Source organism: Bombyx mandarina, chromosome 22 (assembly GCF_030267445.1).
Source record: "Bombyx mandarina strain Sakado chromosome 22, ASM3026744v2".
NCBI classification, from domain to species: domain Eukaryota; kingdom Metazoa; phylum Arthropoda; class Insecta; order Lepidoptera; family Bombycidae; genus Bombyx; species Bombyx mandarina.
In genome coordinates, this window is record NC_143228.1 from 4,596,670 (window position 1) to 4,617,193 (window position 20,524).

The following is a 20,524-nucleotide window of genomic DNA, read 5'->3' on the forward strand; positions in this document are numbered from 1 at the left end:
TATCCCCAAGTGTAAACTTCTGCAGCCCATAGCCTAGAGATCTTCATGTTATATTTATGTGTTCGAGGGTATGTATTGGCGGAAAAGTAGTCTGCCAAGGAAGTGAACCATCGATAATAATAAACTAACCGTACATACGTCTACTAGAACACTCATGAGTCTGTGGTACACGTTAAGGGTACACGGTAATTTAATTCATAAGTCCGTGTACTGCCCGCTGTACATGGGTATATCCGGGTCAACGACCATATTTTGTTACTTTTAATGCATCAGTCGATAAGTGGACATCGAATAATGGCCAAAAAATATATAATCACACTTGGACATATGGCGTGTTTCGGAACGTTTGTATAGGGACTGTTAACGTGTTAAGCAAGAAAGTAATACTATTAGTGCGTTTATGTGTGTTAGTTGTATTTCATTTTAGAGCTTGTGCATTCTCATTTAATTCTAAAAGGAAAGATTGTGTATCTACTGCTATACTGTACAATGACATGTGTTCATTTAAATAATGAAATGAAATTTATCTTATCGAGGAATCGAATAGAACATCGATGTTTTCATTTCGATACATCGGTACAACACTAAGCAATTAAACCTGCATTAGCATTTAATTTTCCATCCATTAATTACGGTAATCTGAGTTACATTCCAAAGTCCGTCAGTGGTATAATTATTAATACTTCGCGTTAAATACACAAAAAGTTACAGCTTTTTATAATACTGTTAATAAAAAAATAAACATAAAAATGAATTTAAAAGTTTTGATTTTGTCTGCTATTATTGGTAAGTATTAACCAGTAAAATATTTTTATATTTATCCTGATAGAAACAAATTATATAATCTAATTGAAATTGTTATTAAGTAATTAGAAAAATGGACTGACACATGAAATAGTTTTACTGGTCCATTGGTCATTTCCATTCCTTAAATAAATACAATGGAAATGAATACGATACATCAAATACTTCAAAAAAAAGTATACAAAGAACAAAGAAGTTAACTGGGTGAAAAAGTAACACGAAAGAACAATTAAAAAACCTTTATAAAAGATTATAAATTATTCACTCATTATGGATCTTATAAATTTAAGATTTGGAACTGATTCTATTTCTACTATTTTTAGGAACTGCATATGCACAGTCTGAGAAAGCTCTACTGGATAGTTTAAACTTGCCTCCTGAACTGCTGAACAATTTGAATGAGACTACTCTCCAAGAACATCAGAATAAAACCACAGAAGTGTTTAAAAATAAATGTGAACAAAATGGAGGACCTGAAGCTTTTAATAACGCACATGTAAGAGGAAATATCCTATAATTGAAATCCGTTTTATTTATCGAATAGATATCCAGTCAATTCTTAATTACTAGTAGTTACCGAGTTGTACATAACGAAGTCAGAGCGAGACAAAGGCTAATGTTGGTATCTGAAACAATACCACTTTCAATTTACTCCTTTTTTTTAAATTGCGAACGTTTTATGTATAATATATTTATATATCTATAATCTATATATATCGACGCTTGAAAGGCAAACATGACTAAGCGATAATAACTGCTTTGTACATAAATGATAGGTATTAACCATATTCGATGCGCAAAAAAAATATATTTTTAGGTCTATTAAAATAATTTCAATCTTACAGCTACTGGCTAGATTCTACTACAGCTAGATTCGTTAAAATAAATTTTGTTTTCAGGTATTTCAACTTTAAATTAGTCTACTGTAAAGTTCACGCATTGTCGCTTAGTCACGTTTGCCTTTCAAGCGTTGATATAAATATGAATTGCTGTTCGTTAGTCTTGCTAAAACTTGAGAACGGCTAGATCGATTTGGCTAATTTTGTTCTTTAATTATTTGTGGAAGTCCAGAGAAGGTTTAAAAGGTAGATAAATATGAAAATGCTAGGAATTAAATAAAAATAACAATTTTGTTTTCCCTTTCATGTGTCCCTCGTCGGACGGATTCCTTTTGTTTGTTTTTTATGTATCGATTGAGGCACTACGAAGTCTGCCAGATCAGCTATAAGTAATAAAAATGAACTCATCAGATTCACAATTCCTCTTGTATTTGTTTAATTCTGCATCTAATTAAAAATCTCATATCATTCCCTACTGACCTTATTTCGTGCTGTTTGTTATGTTGCGACTAATTGGCAACTAGCATAATGATTTAATTATATTATAATGTTTCTGTTTGCATAGTCTTTGACCTAATACAGGATATGGCTTATGATGAACTCAATAACAACATTCAAACTTATAATAAAAAATGTTATTTCTATCATAGAGTATTTACTAATTTAGTAGTATGAGTTTTGTTTTCCTATAGATCACAGTAGAATCCAGAACCTTGTGTACTATTCTCGAAAACCATGTGATTTTCCATGAAAAAAAATTTAACAATTGTTTTTGCAATATTCATTCCAAACACTAAGGTAAAGATGGAAAAAAAACATTTCCTTGCATTAATTAGAGAGAGAACACAGGCTTTGTACTTCCCTTTTTTGTATTCCCCTTTAAATGGGAGGTGAAGCTTATTTTTGTTATGGTTCTCTTACTCTTCAATATACAGAGGCAGCACCCATAAATAGAGGTCTTTAGGGATGAGCGTGGAAAAGGTTTATGAGGGAATATTAATTGAAGATACCACTATTATGTTTTATTATTTAAGTGATTGAATTACAAAATTAAGCATGAGTGTTGAGTAATATGTCAGTTCCATGAAGTGTATGTATATTATACATGTGCACTTGATAATATTTTTTATGAACGTAAATCAAAAATTAAAAATGTAAATATTATAGTAAAATTCAAGTAGGGATGAATGCGTTAAGAAAAATTTGTTGCTCTAGCTAAAGATACCCAGAGTCACAGTCACGGCTACACTTGAATAGACATGGTTTGAATCTTCTATAATGAGCTAATAAAATATTTCTTCTTAAGTTTGCATCTTACTTTGTGATTTATTGATACAAAATTGTTACAGAATGCATTTAATCAGTTGACATCATGCCTGCAAACCCTTGTGAATATGGAGATACTTCAGCAAGAGTTAGAGGAAGCTAAACCGAATGGAATGATCGATGAAGTCTTCAAAAAGTGAACATTTTTTTGTGTTTTCCATTATTAGTGTTGATGATGGTTATTTAAACCACATAGGTTGATTGCCTATTTCTGTCACAAAGCGTATATTTCAATGCAATAAAATTAAACTTTCAAATCTTGTCTTAGAAGAAATGCCCTCTTATTAATCCATTGCTCATCTGGTATAAAGTGGTAACCTGAGTCCTAAGACATCATATCCTATCTGAGAAATGTGATCACAATTTAAATTTCAACCTGAAACACATGATTGTGTTGCTGCACAAATACAGACAAAGGTTATGTAGAAGTAGAATACAGACAACTTGTATTAGCCTCAATTGTTATTAAATATGAATATAACATTCTTTTGTATAATAAATTATAAATATAGTACTTTTGAAAATTATTAAAATGATTATTTGGATTTCAGAAAGTCGTAGAAATAATTAAAGCCAGTTTCATGGTTTATTTCGTCGTTCTGTTATCAGTTAGCAAAATATTTAAATGTCGACAAATAACATGTTAGTCATCCGTGACAGCATCCGGTATCATATATGCTGTAGTTTTCTTAAGTAAAATTCGAATTACATATTTTTCCTGTGTAGGTACTGCTTAAAGAAGACAAACTTCATGAATTGTTTCACAACTATGCTGGATGCTTCTAAGCCGTGCTTTACAGTTAAAGAGCGAGATCATCTCAACACAGTATACAATGTGTCCCGAGAACTGGCTGACTTCGTTTGCTTCAAAGACGGTGATAGAATTGCATGTCAGTAATATTTTTTGATAGATTTGACAGATTTAATAGATAATGACAATAACCCTCGTGTTGTATCATGTTTCATTTCATCATATTTGGTGTAAGGATTAGGTTCCCCAGGTATATCCTGAGTAATTCTGCCGAACTAATGCTCTGGTTTAAAGGTGACTATTTCAGATAGACAACTACCTAATATATTTGTACATTATTATTTGTATTTTATAAATAAACCCATTTAAAATGCTATTGTCACAAAAAAGCATATGTAATTTTTACTATATAATTAAGCATAATTAGACAACATTTTAAATAAATTAAATAATCAATTTAAAAAAAACGCCAACGACCAAAGAATTAATTAATTTCCAGTTTTTCTCAAGGACAAATTTTGACTTGTTGCTCGGAACTGAGGTAGTCAATTTATTTTGATCTCAATAAAGATATGTTCACGTAAATAAGACCGGTTTCTTAGATTAATCAAATGTTAATGAGAATATTGTTTTAGTGTTCATCTCTGAAGGAGGAGCGGAATGTTTTCAAGAGAAGCAGTCTGACTTGCAGAAGTGCTACAATCAGACAGCGGGACAGAACGCTAACTTTGATTTGAACTCTTTATCTCCCGACAATTTACCAACTTTATCCTTTGATGTAAGTTTTGAAACAAATTGTTCACTAATCAACAGTTGTACTGGCCAAATTACATAGCCGGTTATAGCGCTAAACTGAACCTGTGAGAACTCACTCGTTTAATATTATAAATGTAGTCGAAATAATTGGGAATTTAAGTATAGCGTTGCACAATCGGATAAAGCTTCAGCAAACCGATGGAGTAGCTTATTATATGGAAATTTTTTGACGTGACAACGTCTTATAATTCGATGGAGCCGGCTGCGCGCACGAAAAAACATGACTCATGCGGCGTTACCTCGCTCTGAGGCGTTCCATTTAAGGCTTGAAGTGCAAGCGAGAGCGCACAACGAGCGACAAAGAGGCACAATCGGCCTCCGCGTTCGGCAGCGTTCGACATCTGTCTCTCTCCTACTTGAGTGAGCGATGCATCCGCGTGGACAGCTGCTATACAATAATACATTTACATGTTTTCGTCAAGTATGAAGTTCAGTGAAAAGTGAATGTGGTGTCAATTGTTAATAGCAACGATAATTGCGATAATTGAAAAATGAAACCATTCCATCAGTATTTTCTTATGACGTTGTCACGTTCAACTATCGTCAGTAAACCGACTTTACAGACAACCGATTTTTTTAATTGCCCAGGCAGTCAGCCGAGCATACGGCCCACCTGATGGTAAGTGGTTACCGTCGCTCATGGACGTCAGCTAATGCCAAGGACAGAGCCAAGCCGCTGCCTACCGCATATAGCTGATACCTGAATACCGCAATATATCTGATGCTGGTGAATTGCAGGAGAAGCAATGCAAGGAGATGTCCGTAACGCAAGTTTGCGTGGTGAAGGTGCTGGAGACGTGCCAGAAGCCGGCCGCCGCTAACATCGTCGACTCGCTCTTCAAGTTCCTGGTCAAGAAGACTCCCTGCAAGGCGTATCTGGTACGTACTTTTATATTATATATACATATATATAACTAGCGACCCGCTCTCGCTTCGCTTCAGAAACATTAAATTTTATTATTGATAGCGGAGTCCTGCGATGTAATCCCCGGTTATTGTCGTACCGCGGGTGACGCCGCGAAGCGAAGCTAGTCTAAAAAAGTAGCCTAAGTTACTCCTTATATCATCAGCTACCTGTCAGTGGAATTCTCGTCAAAATCGGTCCAGCCGTTCCAGAGATTAGCCGGAACAAACAGCCAGACAGACAGACAAAAATTGTAAAAAAATGTTATTTTGGTGTATGTACCGTATATATATTTTCTTAATATGCATGTAGTAAGAAGCGGTTATTTCAATATTACAAACAGACACTCCAATTTTATTTATATGTATAGAAGATTTTAACATAACACGCGCTGAACAAAACAAAGACTTCTTTTTCACCTTCATTTTATTACAATGTTCTTATGCAGTTTTATTCCTGTAGATACGATGCAGACGATACATCTAGTATTAAGTGGTGACCGCAGTACTGATATCGCATCTGTGTATCTAGTTTTGATGATGATTACGACTTTATTTGTACCGATTCTTTTTTTTTTTTTCTACTTAAACTTGGCCTTGGGAGGACATTTCAGCGTAACCCTAACAAGTAGGTGAGCTCACGGGGCTCAAACATGAGGACGTTGCTAACACTGGCCCTAGCAAGACCCGTGCTTCGCAGAATCTACCACCGGATCAGAAACGCGACCCACTGAGAAAAACCGGCGAGAAACTCAGTGGGCTGTGTCTGCTTCTGCAAACATGACAATACAATAGTAAAGCTAAAGAAATTGTCGGCTATTTTACAGAAAGCTGAGGAGAATGCCCCCGATTCTGCCGACGTGTTGTTCGCGAAAATGGCTACTGTCGCAATGGGACTTTTGGCCGTTGCTCTAGTCTAGAATTCTAGAACGTTCCGTCAATCAATGAGTCGAACTCGGACAGTAAACGCAATGAGAGTTAAGCTATAAAATTTAAAAACCGTTTCCCTTATCTGAATTGAGCTCATCAATGATTCATAGAAATAATAGTACCAGATTTAATGATATTATATTATTATATTAACCTACATAATATTATATCAAATAATTTTATTGATGTCTAGAAATTAAATGCGAAGTTTAAGTGTCCGTAAGACTATTATAGCGTTTATTACCTGTAGTTATTTTTTTGGTATCGACGAGTCACTGCGAATAAGAACAAATTTTAATAAAACACATATTCTACAGAAATCTATAGTTCTGTAGTCAAATCCAACTAATTGCGTTTACTTAATGCGATCTGATGTTTATAGAAACTCTTATTGTGGTTACTGAGATTTATCTGCCATTACCATATCTGATAGATTGTAGAATAAATGTAGTTTTAATAGTGTCGCCTAAGTAAAAAAAAGCTATTGTAGCCATTATCATAGATTATATTATCATTACTAGTAAATGCTATTTTTATGTTTCTAAGTGTAAACGGGATTTCATCGGTGATAACTCAATTTGTCGGGCACTGTTATATACAGAAACGAAATTAGTTCTAAAGTTAATGTAAACCTAACAACGAACTGTGCAGAAACACAGCAATTGAAGACATGAGTGGATGAAAGGGGATATGATACAATTTGTTAATTTTGAGAAAACGGACAACAAACTTTTGTTATTTGTACTTTAGCTTCGTACATAAATTCTTCATCACATGCAATTTTTAAAAATAGCCTTTAAACCCGGAATTTTAAGGTCTAATATGGTTTATAGGCACATAACATCTTCAGTTAATGTAAAAACACAAAAATCTTAAAAATGGTACCTAACCCCTTCATCCACTCATGTCTTCTATACAAAAAACGAATGCATTTTAAATTTGTACAGTAAAAGCTCTTTATTCGCGGGGTATATGTTCAGTAAATGTGTGGTGAATACAAAAACAATCAATATGGAAAAGTGCGCATACAAAGGATATTCAGTTGGATACCTTGATATATTGGAATCCTTTTTATCAATGGATCTATTAGATGCGCGAATGAATTAATATTTAGCCGCGAATATAGGAATTGGGCATCATTTTTTTATCCACGAATAGTGAAAACGCGAATGAAGGAAACGCGAAAACGGATATTTTACTGTACAGCTACATAGAGGGTGTATCTGTCTTTCGAAACCAAAATTCATCAACCCTATTAGTTTTCGTTTTCTGGAAGTGATCCAATACACCCTGTGTTTTGTGTCTACATTATTGTTACGCGCTGGAGTTCGAGATAAATAAAATTCCACCAAAGTACAACTAAAAACTGTATTCAACACTTAGAACGCAACAAACATTTTAAAACTCTCAATTCGCTTCTGGCGTTGTGCTTCTCGTGCGTTCTAGGTGCTACTAGATCCTTCGATATTCGTTCGATTATTCGGCGATAGATGGCGTTACTCTTACCGGAGTAACATTATTATAACATATCCGTGTAATCGTTATACATTTAGAAGCATTTTTTTAAATATTGACTTTTTAAACTACATAGTACAAGTCGAACAAAATTTTACCAATTTACATTCCACTTTTATCATCCATTTAATGAAAACGTAAGATTTTTTTTTACTTAATTTTTATATTCAGAAATAACCAATTTGACACAATAAATGTATTGATATATGTACGTTATTATGATTCGTGATATTTGTGCTTAAAATCAAGTTTGCTAGGAGCCAGCTTGATAGATATACTGAATTTAGAATTCCTAATAGATTTGATTATGGAAACTCCTAAAAATCTCATTATTTACAGCTTAATTACTTGTTCATTAATTTCACCGTTAATCATAATGTTTTCAATACTTTTAAGTATTTTAAGCTTACATTGGTGCTGTTGTATTGTTTGGAACAAAAACTTTGGTACTGATATGATCCCTCAAACAAACGGATCATCGGCTGACGTTTATTGTTACTTAAAGTTTAATCAAAAATACTTATGTCCGGTTTTACACATGGCATTAATTATTGATACTACAGAATTAAAATGTTCTTCCGCAGAAACATGTCATTTATAATAGAACATCAAATACCAATAAAACGTGATAAATATAGGCCAATGTGTACTCAATCTTCCATTTATATAAAGCTTTTTAATATTTAATAGTATAAATATATTTTTGCAACGAATCTTTATAAAAAAAATTAATTGACATTTGACTTTTAATGCTGCATTTCCGAACATGACAAATGACATTTGACAGTGTTTGACATAAGAATAGTGACGTAAGAATATTGTGGTTTTTGATGTTTTTTTTCTTTTTTGGTTTATTGACGATAATAGAAGTAAGAGGATTATCCATGTGCTCGCTTTACTGGGGCTATTACACATTGGCCAATTAATAATGTTTTGTAAAAAGAATATTTTGGCTGTTTAACCATCAGTAACTGTTTATAGTATTATCAGTTTTCCATTGCATAGAAAAATATTATATAATTCTGGAAAATATAAAGAAAGATACAGCAGTTATGTTGCGGTGTACTATTAATAACACATTATTCAACAAAATATACAATAAATAGATATATAACATTAAGTACAATATGAAATCACGTGTGTGTTTTGTGAACTCAACCGTTCTCGTCTATAACTTTTTTGGCTTAATTTGGTCTGCATGCAATCAATAAGATACAGTGACATTTAGAACAACAATAAAAACCAGACATCAGACATTATGGCTCTAACGTGTAGATATTTTCTCAACGTTACTAACCATTATTAATTTGAATTCGTTTGGAATCCTCTTACTTCAATTACTAGTGCGGTGATTTGTTCGTTTTAATTCCAATAATGTTAGTCATTTCACATTTAATTATTTGTTTGTCAAAGTGTTGGTAATATTAAGACATATAAATTTTTAGTTTTGTACTTTTTATATATATATATATATATGTTTTAGACGATTTTAAATGAAAGTAAATAATGATTTTTCGTTATAAATTTTGCGCGTTGCTATTGAATTATTATTGCCAAATAGTAGTAGTTTGACAGCATACGATGAGTTATTTTTTATATATTTTATAACTTATCGACGTAGTGTTGTTACACAATCTCATATGAACAATTCAGTACCTGATCTCTATAGTGTTTCTGTAAAAGTAACGCGCACCGTTAATGTATCGACAATTGTTTTATGAAATGCGTATACAATGCTATGTATTAGTAGAAAAATAAATGTGGGTTGCAATAATTTGGTTTTTTTTAACACTATCATACCTAGACCATATATCGATTTTATCTGAAATTTGCCTCGAATTGGTGGTATTATATGCAAGGTTTGTTGCCATCACTCTATTTTAACTGTAATTGCAATCATTGAATCCACTCCTGACTTTGACCTCATTTCTAGAGGGCGCTGAACTTCTCAGGATCTGTGGGCTCCAAAACCCACCAATCCTCCACACAAACAGGTGAGTTGAATTTGAGCTTGCCTGTCCTGATGAAGTCGTGGCCTAAAGGGTGATATATCCGGTGTACTAGTATCAAGCGATGCTAATATGCTGTTGGTATTCAATAGCCGAAGACAGGTACCATTTTTCCTAATGAAATACGTACTTAACACGTAACTTTTTTTCCTAGCTATGCTGATAGCCTTGTTAGGCTATTTCAGCGTAACCTTAACTAGTAGTTGAGCTCACGGGGCTCAAACCGGAAGTGTTGCTAACATTGGCCTTAGCAAGAGCAGTGCTTCGCAGAATCTACCACTGGATCGGTAACACGACCCACTGAGAAGATCCGGCGAGAAACTCAGTGAGCTACGTTCACAAATTACTTCACAATGAAGAAACAATAGTATTATAGACCTAGGAACGCATATAAACTTATTTTTATTAAAATAGAAGATACCTCATGACTACAGATACGTATGAATTGTTTTTGACCGAATCCATCTTACGGAGAAGATTCAAATTGGCACTGTAAACACATTAAATTTCAAAAAAGGTTAGTTTATAAGGAGGTATGAATAAAATAAAACAAAATGTTGTTTGTAAAAGATTTCTTATCTAAAATTTATTTGAAAGAAGCTTTCAAAGGTCATTAATTTTGTGATGGCACTAGTATTAACGGAAAGAAGTCCGACGGTGCAATCAGTCTGTCTTCTGTAAAAAAAGTAAAGCAAGAATTATTTTCATTGAAAAAATCCCGATGATTCATTCTGCAGCGTATGTTTATTAAATGGACTTGATAAAATTAACGATAGAATCAAACGAATTTTAGTTCTTAGCTTCGTTTCCAAAAGTTAACAGGCACTTAGTTTATTATTAGCCTACATAAATTTACAGATAGATAGTAGTAATTAATGTATTTTAGAAATAAGTTTGTCATTAAATCTATACTAATATATAAATCTACAGTGGTTTTTACGGATGTTCCGTTATAACAACTGAACCATGCATCCGATTGACTTTAAAACTTGGATAGGTTAATATTTATATGAGTGTTGGACTCCCTAATAATAATGACAATAAATAATAATGTTAATTTTAAATGCGCAGCGAAGCGGGCGAGTACGGATAGTATTATCTTAACCTATCCAAAAATATAACTACGAGTATATTTTTTGAAATAAAGCGAGAACAAGATAATTTTAAACGATACTCACGGGCAGAGCGGTGTGGCAAGGAGATTCTTTGCGCATGAACTTGATCAGTGATTCCGCCATGTTAGCGGGTGTCGGTGTGGAACACTCTTCGAGGGATTTCACGATACAGGAGGTCATCTCATCAACTTTTGCGCATTTTTCCTATATAACACGATCATTACTTAATCGATAAAAGATGACGATTAAATTTTTCGTAACTTAATGTGTTTTTTTGTTTTTCCTACCTAAGCTGATAGACTTGAGAGGCTATATCAGCATAACCTTAACTAGTAGGTGAGCTTACGGGGCTCAAACCTGACTACGTTGCTAACACGAACCCTAGCAAGAGCCGTGCTTCGCAGAATCTACCACCGGATCGGAAACGCGACCCACTGAGAAGATCCGACTAGAAACTCAGTGGGCTGTGTCTGTGGGTTAATTTACTCGTCGAGCCCTTCGTCGCAAGCGACGGGTTCGACGAGAACGATGACCGGCTTAATGTGTGATAAACACGTAATTCAATAATAAAGACTTCGGAGTTATTTTTCATGAGATGTTTAACAATAAATTATAGGAGGGTTGACAAGAGAAAGAAGAATTCGTTACAGCTTACAACAACACGATAGGTACCACCACCCTGCCTATTTCTGCCGTGAAGCAGTAATGCGTTTCGGTTTGAAGGGTGGGCCAGCAGTTGTAACTATACTATGAGACGTTAGAACTTATATCTCAAGGTGGGTGGCGCATTTACATCGTAGATGTCTATGGGCTCTAGTAACCACTTAACACCAGGTGGGCTGTGAGCTCGTCCACCAATCTAAGCAATAATAATTTAAAAAAAACATACAACAAGGCTCAAGTTATTGGCGGATTCCACAGTGGGGAAGCTCTGTTTCAAATTTAAAAAGCATGTCTTGAGATTCTCAGTCTTTTGCTGGAAGCACTCAGGGCCGCCTTCCGCGATGAACACTGGATAGGTAGAATAATAAAACATTAGTAAGCAGTGGTCGTGGCCTAAAGGAGAATACGTCTGGTGCATTCGTATCTAACGATGCAACGGTGTTCGAATCACGCAGGCGGGTACCAATTTTTCTAATGAAATACGTGAAGGAATAACATCGTGTAATAAAAAAATAAACCCGCAAAATTATAATTTGCGTAATTACTGGTGGTAGGACCACTTGTGAGTCCGCATGGGTAGGTACCATCCCGCCAATTTCATTCGTGAAGCAGTAATGCGTTTTGGTTTGAAGAACAGTCGTTGTACTATAAAAACGGAGACTTAGAACTCGTGTCTTAAGGAGGGTGGCGGCATTTATGAGATCCGATAATCACTTAAGGTATCACGTAAGGCGCACCATGGGGCCATGAGCTCGTCCACTCATCCTAAGCAATAAAAAAACCCAAATATGTTGCTTAAAAATTCACTCACAAGCAATCCGGTCTCCGTCCTTGTAGCACACAAAGTCGATGAGTTGATTGGTACTGTTTTGGGCATCATTGATGTGGTTCGCATAGTCGTTGCCTACACAAGGACGCACGCCCTGCAGCACCGAGCTGATACAGCCTTTCAGTTGAGCACTCTTGTCACAGTACCTAAAGTATATTTGGGTTAATAATTAACAAAATTATTGCTTTACCTCTGGTTAGTAATGAAGTCCTAAACGTAAAACTAATGTCGAGACGCATCGCACGTGTTTACGAATAATTTTCATGATGAAAAGTAATATTGAGTCATATAATAAAATGAATATAAATATTTTATTTCAAGACATCATAGTCTCATAGTGTGTTAGTATTACAAATAACTTAAGAACTGTATTTAAGTAAATCTATCAACTCCGTCCCTGGCAGCCTCATCAAGTAGTATAGGTATGTAGAACATGCAACTTGATGAACCCACCCAGGGTCAGTCCATCCAGTCTTTCTGCTAATAATACTATTTTTTTATAATTTTTTTATTTCTTCGGTGAGTGGACGAGCTCACAGCCCACCTGGTGTTAAGTGGTTACTGGAGCCTATAGACATCTACAACGTCAATGCGCCACCCGCCTTGAGATATAAGCTCTAAGGTCTCAGTATAGTTACAACGGCTGCCCCACCCTTCAAACCGAAACGCATTACTGCTTCACGGCAGAAAAAGGTATTGCCCTTGTAGGCAGACGAGCATACGGCCCACCTGATGGTGAGTGGTTACCGTTGCCCATGGACTTCAGCAATGCCAGGGGCAGAACCAAGCCGCTGCCTACCGTACCTACCAGCGCGGACTCACAAGAGGTCCTACCACCAGTAAATACTAAAGAAATCCGTAAAATTTACAATAACAGGCTGGTGATAGGGCATATTGTCACACATATGGCTTTGTACAACCATCCTGTGTGTTTTAACCGGGATGCAAATTATGCATTTCAGTAAATCAAGATTGTAAATATACAGCTGAGACTTCGATCTACAATTTCACGGTAGGTGACTACTTGACACAAGAGTTGGCTGTGAGTTCGACTGCCTATATTAACGGTAGATAGCGACTTCGGTCTGTCTGTTGGCATTGCTGACGTCCATAAGCGACGGCAACCACTCATCATCAGGTGTAGGTATATTTATATACATATTTGAAATATCAAGTTCCCTTGGAAGCTAACGGCTGAGATAAATACTGAAAACTGTCAAGTCGTTCCGACAATATATTATCTCTATATATAAAAATGAATTGCTGTTCGTTAGTCTCGCTAAAACTCGAGAACGGCTGGGCCGATTTAGCTAATTTTGGTCTTGAATTATTTATGAAAGTCCAGAGAAGGCTTAAAAGGTAGATAAATATGAAAATCGGACGGATTCCTTTTGTTTATTTTAAGTTTATTTTATGCAAAAGTTTAGGTCTTTTATTTATCGATTGAGGCACTACGAAGTCTGCCGGGTCAGCTAGTTTTAAATAAATTTTAATAAATTTGAATTAAAAATAGTGTAAGACAAGATGATTTTATTGTAAAAAAAGCGTGGGGTGCTTTTCAGGATATTATCAAAATAACCCTTCTACTCTTATCTGTTCATAAAATATTTTCTAACTACTGATACCATGCACCCCACGGTTTTTTTACAACAAAGTCATTTTTTATTACACTATTTTTAATTCAAATTATATTTTCTATTTTTTAGTTGGATTTTCTATAAAAGCGTATTTTGTTAGTTTTGTTAAACTATTTATTTTTCATTTTTTTGTTGAATTTCGATTTTTTCAATATTTTTTTTAATATTGAATTGTCATCGGTCCTTAATAAGTATACCAAATTTCGAGTTAATCCGACTTTTTGAAGGGGGTCAAAATCATGTTCAAAGATTCCGTTACATACCTACTAACATACATACGTCTGAAGCGAATAAAAGCGTATTAAAAATAATTAAGTTAATCGCAATTTGTTTTTTTTTTCAATTCTGAACTACATTACCCAAAAATCTAAGTTCATTAACAAAATCAAGCAGAACATACCTAAATTTTACATACCTAAACTTTTGTGCTGAAAATTTTTGTTATTAGATATTAAATTCAAAAACTCACTTCTTGAAAACCTCGTCGAGTGCACCGTTTGGCTTGGCTTCTTCAATTTCGGTTTTCAGAACATTTAAATCGACCAGTCCCTTGAGGCAGTTTCCAAAGGTACGCAATGCTGCCTGCAATCAGTAATGAAATCTTTAACTTTTTTTACAATTTTTCATCATTTTTGGAGCACCCGTGTTAAACAAATAACAAAATTAGTCTGTTTTTAAATTGTTTAATAGCTTCTCACGATCACTAGATTTTATCAAAGTTAGTTTTACTTTCTCTTCATTCATAATATCTTAATACAGCTTACTGAAAGAGCCTTCATTTATAGTAGTAAAAAGGATCCGGATGTATTAAAGGTGGAGGTTTTCCACAGACTGTTTTCTTCTCCCATAAAAGTTTGTACAAAAGTTTTAGGTTTTTGTCAGTTAAGTTAAGTTTTAGATTTTTGTCAGTTAAATTAAGTGAAGTTTTAGGTTTTTATCAGTTTTTTTCCTACTTTCCGATCAAAATCGCTACGTCGCCCTCTTTCTTAATGGTAATCGAGACGCTATACTGATATCAGTGTGCTTAGTGCGAGTTTTTTGACGTTCTCGATAGCGTAAAAGTTAGCTCGTATTTGTATGGAATGGGATCGTTTGTGTACGTTTGCCGCTAGGGGCGCTGTTCCAACTGTATACAAAATTGGGTTAACTTTTACGCTATCGAGAACGTCAAAAAACTCGCACTAAGCACACAGAGCTTCAGTGCGAGTGTGTTTCATGGACAGGTCAGTGGGGAAAACGAAAATGGTAATAATATAAACATAAAGCGCTATTCATCTGCACAAACATTTATAATTTTAGCAATTGATGGGAAGTGTTCACTGTCGCTCAAGGGAATCAGTAGCACCAGGGGAGGAGCCAAGTCGGTCCCTGTCGCCATAGGATCGTGAACCCACAATCTTTCACGAAATCGGTTGGTCACACCCGCCTGTCACACAAGGTCGTTGACTTTATGCTTCAGTTGATTTTAACTTTACTTGTGTTTTTTTGTTTTGCTTTGGTGGGGGACGAGCTCACAGCCCACATGGTGTTAAGTAGTTACTAGAGCCCATAGACATGTACAACGTAAATGCGCCACCCACCTTGAAATATAAATTCTAAGGTCTCAGTAAAGTCACAACGGGTGCCCCATCCTTCAAACCGAAACGCGTTACTGCTTCTCGGTGGAAATAGGCGGGGTGGTGGTACCTACCCGTGCGGACTCACATGAAGTCCTACCACCAGTAACTATTATTGGTATTGCTTACACTGGCCCTAGCAAGAGCAAGATTCGCAGAATCTACCACCGGATTGGAAGCGTGACTCAGTGAGAACGCCAGGGGCGGAGCCAAGTCAGTCCCTGCCGTCATAGCATCGTTAACCCACAATCTAAAACGAAATCGGTTGGTCGCACCCGGCTGTCACACAAGGTCGTTGACTTTATGCATCATTTTAAGTGTACCTACTTGTGTGTGTATAACAACTGATGCAGTGCAATTTTTAACTGTAATCTGTGTATATAGGGTCGTATGCAGTTCAATTTTTAACTGCACCTAAACCTCTACGCAGCTATTTCTGTAATAGCTTTTTTAAATTTATCATATGTGTAGATAACATCTTCGTGTTCGTCACCGCGAAGTTAACCATTCATTTATTTAAATGAGCAATATTATAATATAAACTAATAATCTAGTCTTTCAAATAATAATATGAAAACAGTAACTAACTTCAACTTCAGGGACTTTGTCTTCGGCATTGTTCTTGGTGCATTGCGAGGTCACAACCGCTGTAATCTGATTAAAGTCATCAGCCAACACACCTGTAAATAATATTACCTATGTGAAAATTTATTTACTACAAAAGGTCTGACAAACCAAATAATGTCTTATACTATTACGACCAAAATTGTTTTCACTCTTTAGATTAGATGATGCAGCTAAGCTAAGCTGTTTGGGTGAATAATTAGTGGTAGAAACGTTATTACACTTTCTTAGCATCCAATTGATCTTGGCTAGCACGATATCTGTGACGATTCGAGAAAAAAATGGAAACCAAAAGAGTAGGTATGCCACAAGCTTTAGGTACATCAACAAACTCATTTTTCAATGACGCTAGGACAGCCCTTCCATCGTACAAATATACCTACCGTCGCCACATCATTTTAAAGTTTTGGCTTCGATTTCCAATAGTTTTGTTGACGTTGTCATAAATTCTAATTACGGATATAGTAAAATTTGCTGTAATAATTTTATAGACGTCGTATTTTGCAAAAATGTGACATAAATGTGTGAATAAGACATTATTTAATATGTATGTACTTATTTTTCGGTTTCGTACTACTAAAAATATTCGTATATCTCTCGTAAGTGTGTATGTCATATTGTAAGAAACTCGCGACGGCTGCCAAATTTAATAGACATTCCGCATGGCGTCTTGTTTGACCTAATTTTTTCTTACCGCCTGCTATCGTAGGGTTTTTCAGTCTATCACTGTTTTTGTTACAAGCAGGTGAACGTGGACTCTCTTTGTTTGGTGATTATTCGACTACCTAACGATATTCCCTTCCAATATTATTATTACTTATTTTTCTATTATTGTAATAACAGAACTCAAAATTAAGTATTATATTCTAGCAATAAGAATTAGCAGATAGCAACATTAATGACTCTAAACTTGTTATCTAAATCAAATAATAATTAAAGTAAAACTTTTATTGTTCCATTTAATTACCATTCAACGGATATTGCTGTTTATGTGGTAGAGTTTATCAAATAAATGCTCGTTAACCTATGTACACATTTATCTCGTAATAAACACTTATCATGTGTCTTGCAGATACTTTTGTATTTTGTGAATAACAACATAGCAATATCATCGTCTTTCATTAAAAACTTAATGACATTCATTGCTCCTAGATAAACTTATCGGCTATTTCATTTTGCAATCTTAAATTAGTAATCTACCTTAACTAAGTTTGAAGTAAGCCCATGACGTACAAAAAACAAGCGAAAAAACGAAGTAAATTTGTCTAAAATTATATAAAAAAAAGAAATAAAAAAAGCCTTTTAGAATTGCCGCCATTAAATTTTACTGCTACTATTGTATTTAAAAAAAAAATAACCTTTAAATTTCGAGCATCGATTGATTAAAAAAATAACGTACCAGCTTACGAGCGACCGAGTTGAGTGATCGTCTTAATCGAGTTAATTGGTAAATGGGATGATGGCAACCCGCTCAGGAAATAGGGGCTCTGAGTTTACTGCCGGACTCACGTATCCGTTCGGACAAGTGCAGTACTCAACATATCATTTGCATAAAACGAGACACTCAATTTTTTTTTCAACTAGATCATTTAAAATGTCCTTAATATAGATATATAGTATAAAATTTTATATAGTATAAAACACAAAAAACCACGATTTGGAAATTAGGCACGGAAGTTTTTTTTTTGTTCGACTAATTTGTGTTAAACATTTCAACGCTTTTCTAAAATAAATATTCATAGACCTGTTTGTTTGTATGGATTCTATGCCTTCGCCTGTCGTTTGTCTAATTGTGTTGATACTAATCTAACAAATTAGTCTATTTAAATAAGAAATTTTACAGTTCAGAGCTGGGTTGACATTATTGTATTTATTAAATTTCCGTACATATTCGGAATTAATAAAAATTTTAAGTTGAATCTTAGACCACGTCATAAGAGGAGCTTACTATTATGCAAATGAACAATTATAAACGATTTAATGAAGACCTAAGTCTTAAGATCCCAATAGTTATGGTCGAATTTCGATCATTAAGAGAACCTGAAAATGAGTGAGATACCACGATATTTATATTTATGTATATAACAACACTATTTATTATATTACGCATAGAAGCAGACCGGTAAAGTGCGATTAAATTACAAAAATAATATACTATAACGATCTATATAAGATTAAGATAAAAATGATGTGTTTTATCATAATTTAAATGCAAATTATCGTAATATTACCATGTATAAAAGTCACATTAAAAATTCAACTAAAATCTTCATTAATAAGGCATGGTTGTTTTGTGTTTCTCTTGTCTTGCCTTCCGCTGAACTACAAAGACGGAAGAACTGATAGATTTTGTCTTCAACAGCGAGTGACTCCTCAAACGCAAAAGGTGAATTCTAGTACCAGATCTAGCACAAAAATGTAATTCCTTGGAAACTGAAATGTTTGCGTGCTATCAATTAAATTGACACTGTGACGTCAGTCGGGAATGGTACCTCTTATCTGCGGTTATGTTGATAAAATAAAATACCGAAAAAAAAAACAATTCCTGAAATAAATATATAAATGTTCGATAAACTCACCGGCAGCGAAAATCGTTATCAAGACAGTCTTCCACATCATTGTAACAAAGAAACTTGTTCGACTTCGAAAGGTTGGACACGCACTGGGGTTCCAGTTAAAACGCTGCACATTATATACTCCGTTTACTGATATGAGTCAATGTTGGCGACTACAATCGCCACCAACTAGCTTATATTATTTGGAGGAGGACTTTTTGAATCGCGAATATTTGTAACGCCAAATAAAATTATTGATATTTTAAGTTCACAAGGGCTTATAACATATTTTTACTGCGAATCAGTTCCGTTTTGGTAGTATCAGCACTAGAATTACGGTTTGAAGAGCAGTATAGTTGTCAATACTAAAGTGTCTTCGACCTGATGTCTGTAGTGGGTGATGGAATTCTCTTGGTGGCACCTATGAATTCCATTATCCGGCTGAAACCTGTTTGCTTAGTGCGTGTTTTTTAATGTTCTCGATAGCGTAAAAGTTAGCTCATATTTGTATGGAATGGGATCGTTTACCTACATTTTTTTATGGTAGGCAGCGGCTTGGCTCTGCCCCTGGAATTGCTGAAGTCCATGGGCGACGGTAACCACTCACCATCAGGTGGACCGTATGCTCGTCTGCGTACAAAGGCAATAAAAAAAAAAAAAAAATTGGGTTAACTTTTACGCTATCCAGAACGTTAAAAAATTCTCACTAAGCACACGGGTTTGTTTGAGTTCGTCTGATCGTCAATGACAATTAAAATATTTTTAATTATGATTGCTTTCACACCACCATGGGCTTGGTCCCTGCCTAAAAGTAATGCAATTTGTTTTTTATTTCTATTATGTTGACTAAGTCGTTATACACAACTACATATAACGTCGATAGGTATTAGCAAAGATAACCTGAAACCAATTTTAGAAGTGCCATATTTTTTTTATTTTTGTTTGTGAACGAGTTCACAGCCCACTTGATGTTAAGTGGTTACTGGATCCCATAGACATCTACAACGTAAATGCGCCAACCACCTCGAGTATAAGTTCTAAGATCTCAAGTATAGTTACAATGGCTGCCCCGCCCTTCAAACCGAAACGCATTACCGCTTCACGGCAGAAATAGGCGGGGTGGTGGTGCCTACGCGCGCGGACTCACAAGAGGTCCTACCACCAGTAAGACGTACACAGTACCATATGACTTTGTCTTTGATCATATACACGTCGATGTTGTGAAAAAAAACAAGTAGCGCAAACAAAATATTCGATGGATTCATTATAATCCAACATGTGCAATATGCGTAATAACATCATCACTTCCTTACGTAAATGCTCTTTGTTCGTTGATTTTCCTCAATCATCACATATCTCTTTTTGTTTATATGGTGTTAATTAATAGTTACAGCGCATAAATGGTCAAGCAAGATACCGATACAATTCATTGCATCATTAAGATCTTAAACTATTTCAGTTGCTGTCGTTTTGTGGACTATTTGAAGGTAGAAACAATTTCTAGCAATGTACATGGGTGAAAAAGTACCTCTCTTTTTCCCTTTTATTGGACCCCTGTAGCACGAGATTAAAATAATTACTGGTAACGTAAT

General features: G+C 34.9%; 2 protein-coding genes across 3 annotated transcripts; one reads left to right on the top strand and one right to left on the bottom strand.

Moving 5' to 3' along the window:
- The first annotated feature begins 156 nt into the window (after positions 1-156).
- Positions 157-7,864, top strand: LOC114252203 (27 kDa glycoprotein). The gene is made up of 7 exons (XM_028186740.2): positions 157-786; positions 1,128-1,300; positions 2,993-3,105; positions 3,696-3,859; positions 4,356-4,498; positions 5,275-5,415; positions 6,267-7,864. Exons 1-7 carry the CDS (start codon positions 750-752, stop codon positions 6,357-6,359), a joined length of 864 nt encoding a protein of 287 aa, XP_028042541.2. The 5' UTR covers positions 157-749; the 3' UTR covers positions 6,360-7,864.
- A 2,586-nt stretch (positions 7,865-10,450) lies between these two features.
- On the bottom strand, positions 10,451-19,113 carry p27K (27 kDa glycoprotein). Of its 2 annotated transcripts, XM_028187272.2 has the most exons (7): positions 18,957-19,113; positions 16,342-16,433; positions 14,607-14,719; positions 12,483-12,646; positions 11,898-12,019; positions 11,072-11,212; positions 10,451-10,568 (listed from the first exon to the last, which is right to left on the bottom strand). In XM_028187272.2, exons 1-7 carry the CDS (start codon positions 18,994-18,996, stop codon positions 10,557-10,559), a joined length of 684 nt encoding a protein of 227 aa, XP_028043073.2. In that variant the 5' UTR covers positions 18,997-19,113; the 3' UTR covers positions 10,451-10,556. The 2 variants fall into 2 exon arrangements, with proteins under 2 accessions (XP_028043073.2, XP_089593229.1); XM_089737103.1 differs by lacking the exon at positions 10,451-10,568 and having other exon boundaries at positions 11,042-11,212.
- Positions 19,114-20,524: the final 1,411 nt, after the last annotated feature.

Excerpts from the sequence above, each read along its gene's own strand:
- LOC114252203 (XM_028186740.2), top strand. The coding sequence starts at position 750 with ATGAATTTAAAAGTTTTGATTTTGTCTGCTATTATTG. Across the intron at positions 3,860-4,355 it reads AGACGGTGATAGAATTGCAT|TGTTCATCTCTGAAGGAGGA; the intron begins GTCAGTAATATT and ends ATATTGTTTTAG. Across the intron at positions 5,416-6,266 it reads CTCCCTGCAAGGCGTATCTG|AAAGCTGAGGAGAATGCCCC; the intron begins GTACGTACTTTT and ends GCTATTTTACAG.
- p27K (XM_089737103.1), bottom strand. The coding sequence starts at position 18,996 with ATGATGTGGAAGACTGTCTTGATAACGATTTTCGCTGCCG. Across the intron at positions 14,720-16,341 it reads ACAAAGTCCCTGAAGTTGAA|GCAGCATTGCGTACCTTTGG; the intron begins GTTAGTTACTGT and ends TACTGATTGCAG. Across the intron at positions 11,213-11,897 it reads CCAATAACTTGAGCCTTGTT|GAAAAATGCGCAAAAGTTGA; the intron begins GTATGTTTTTTT and ends CGTGTTATATAG.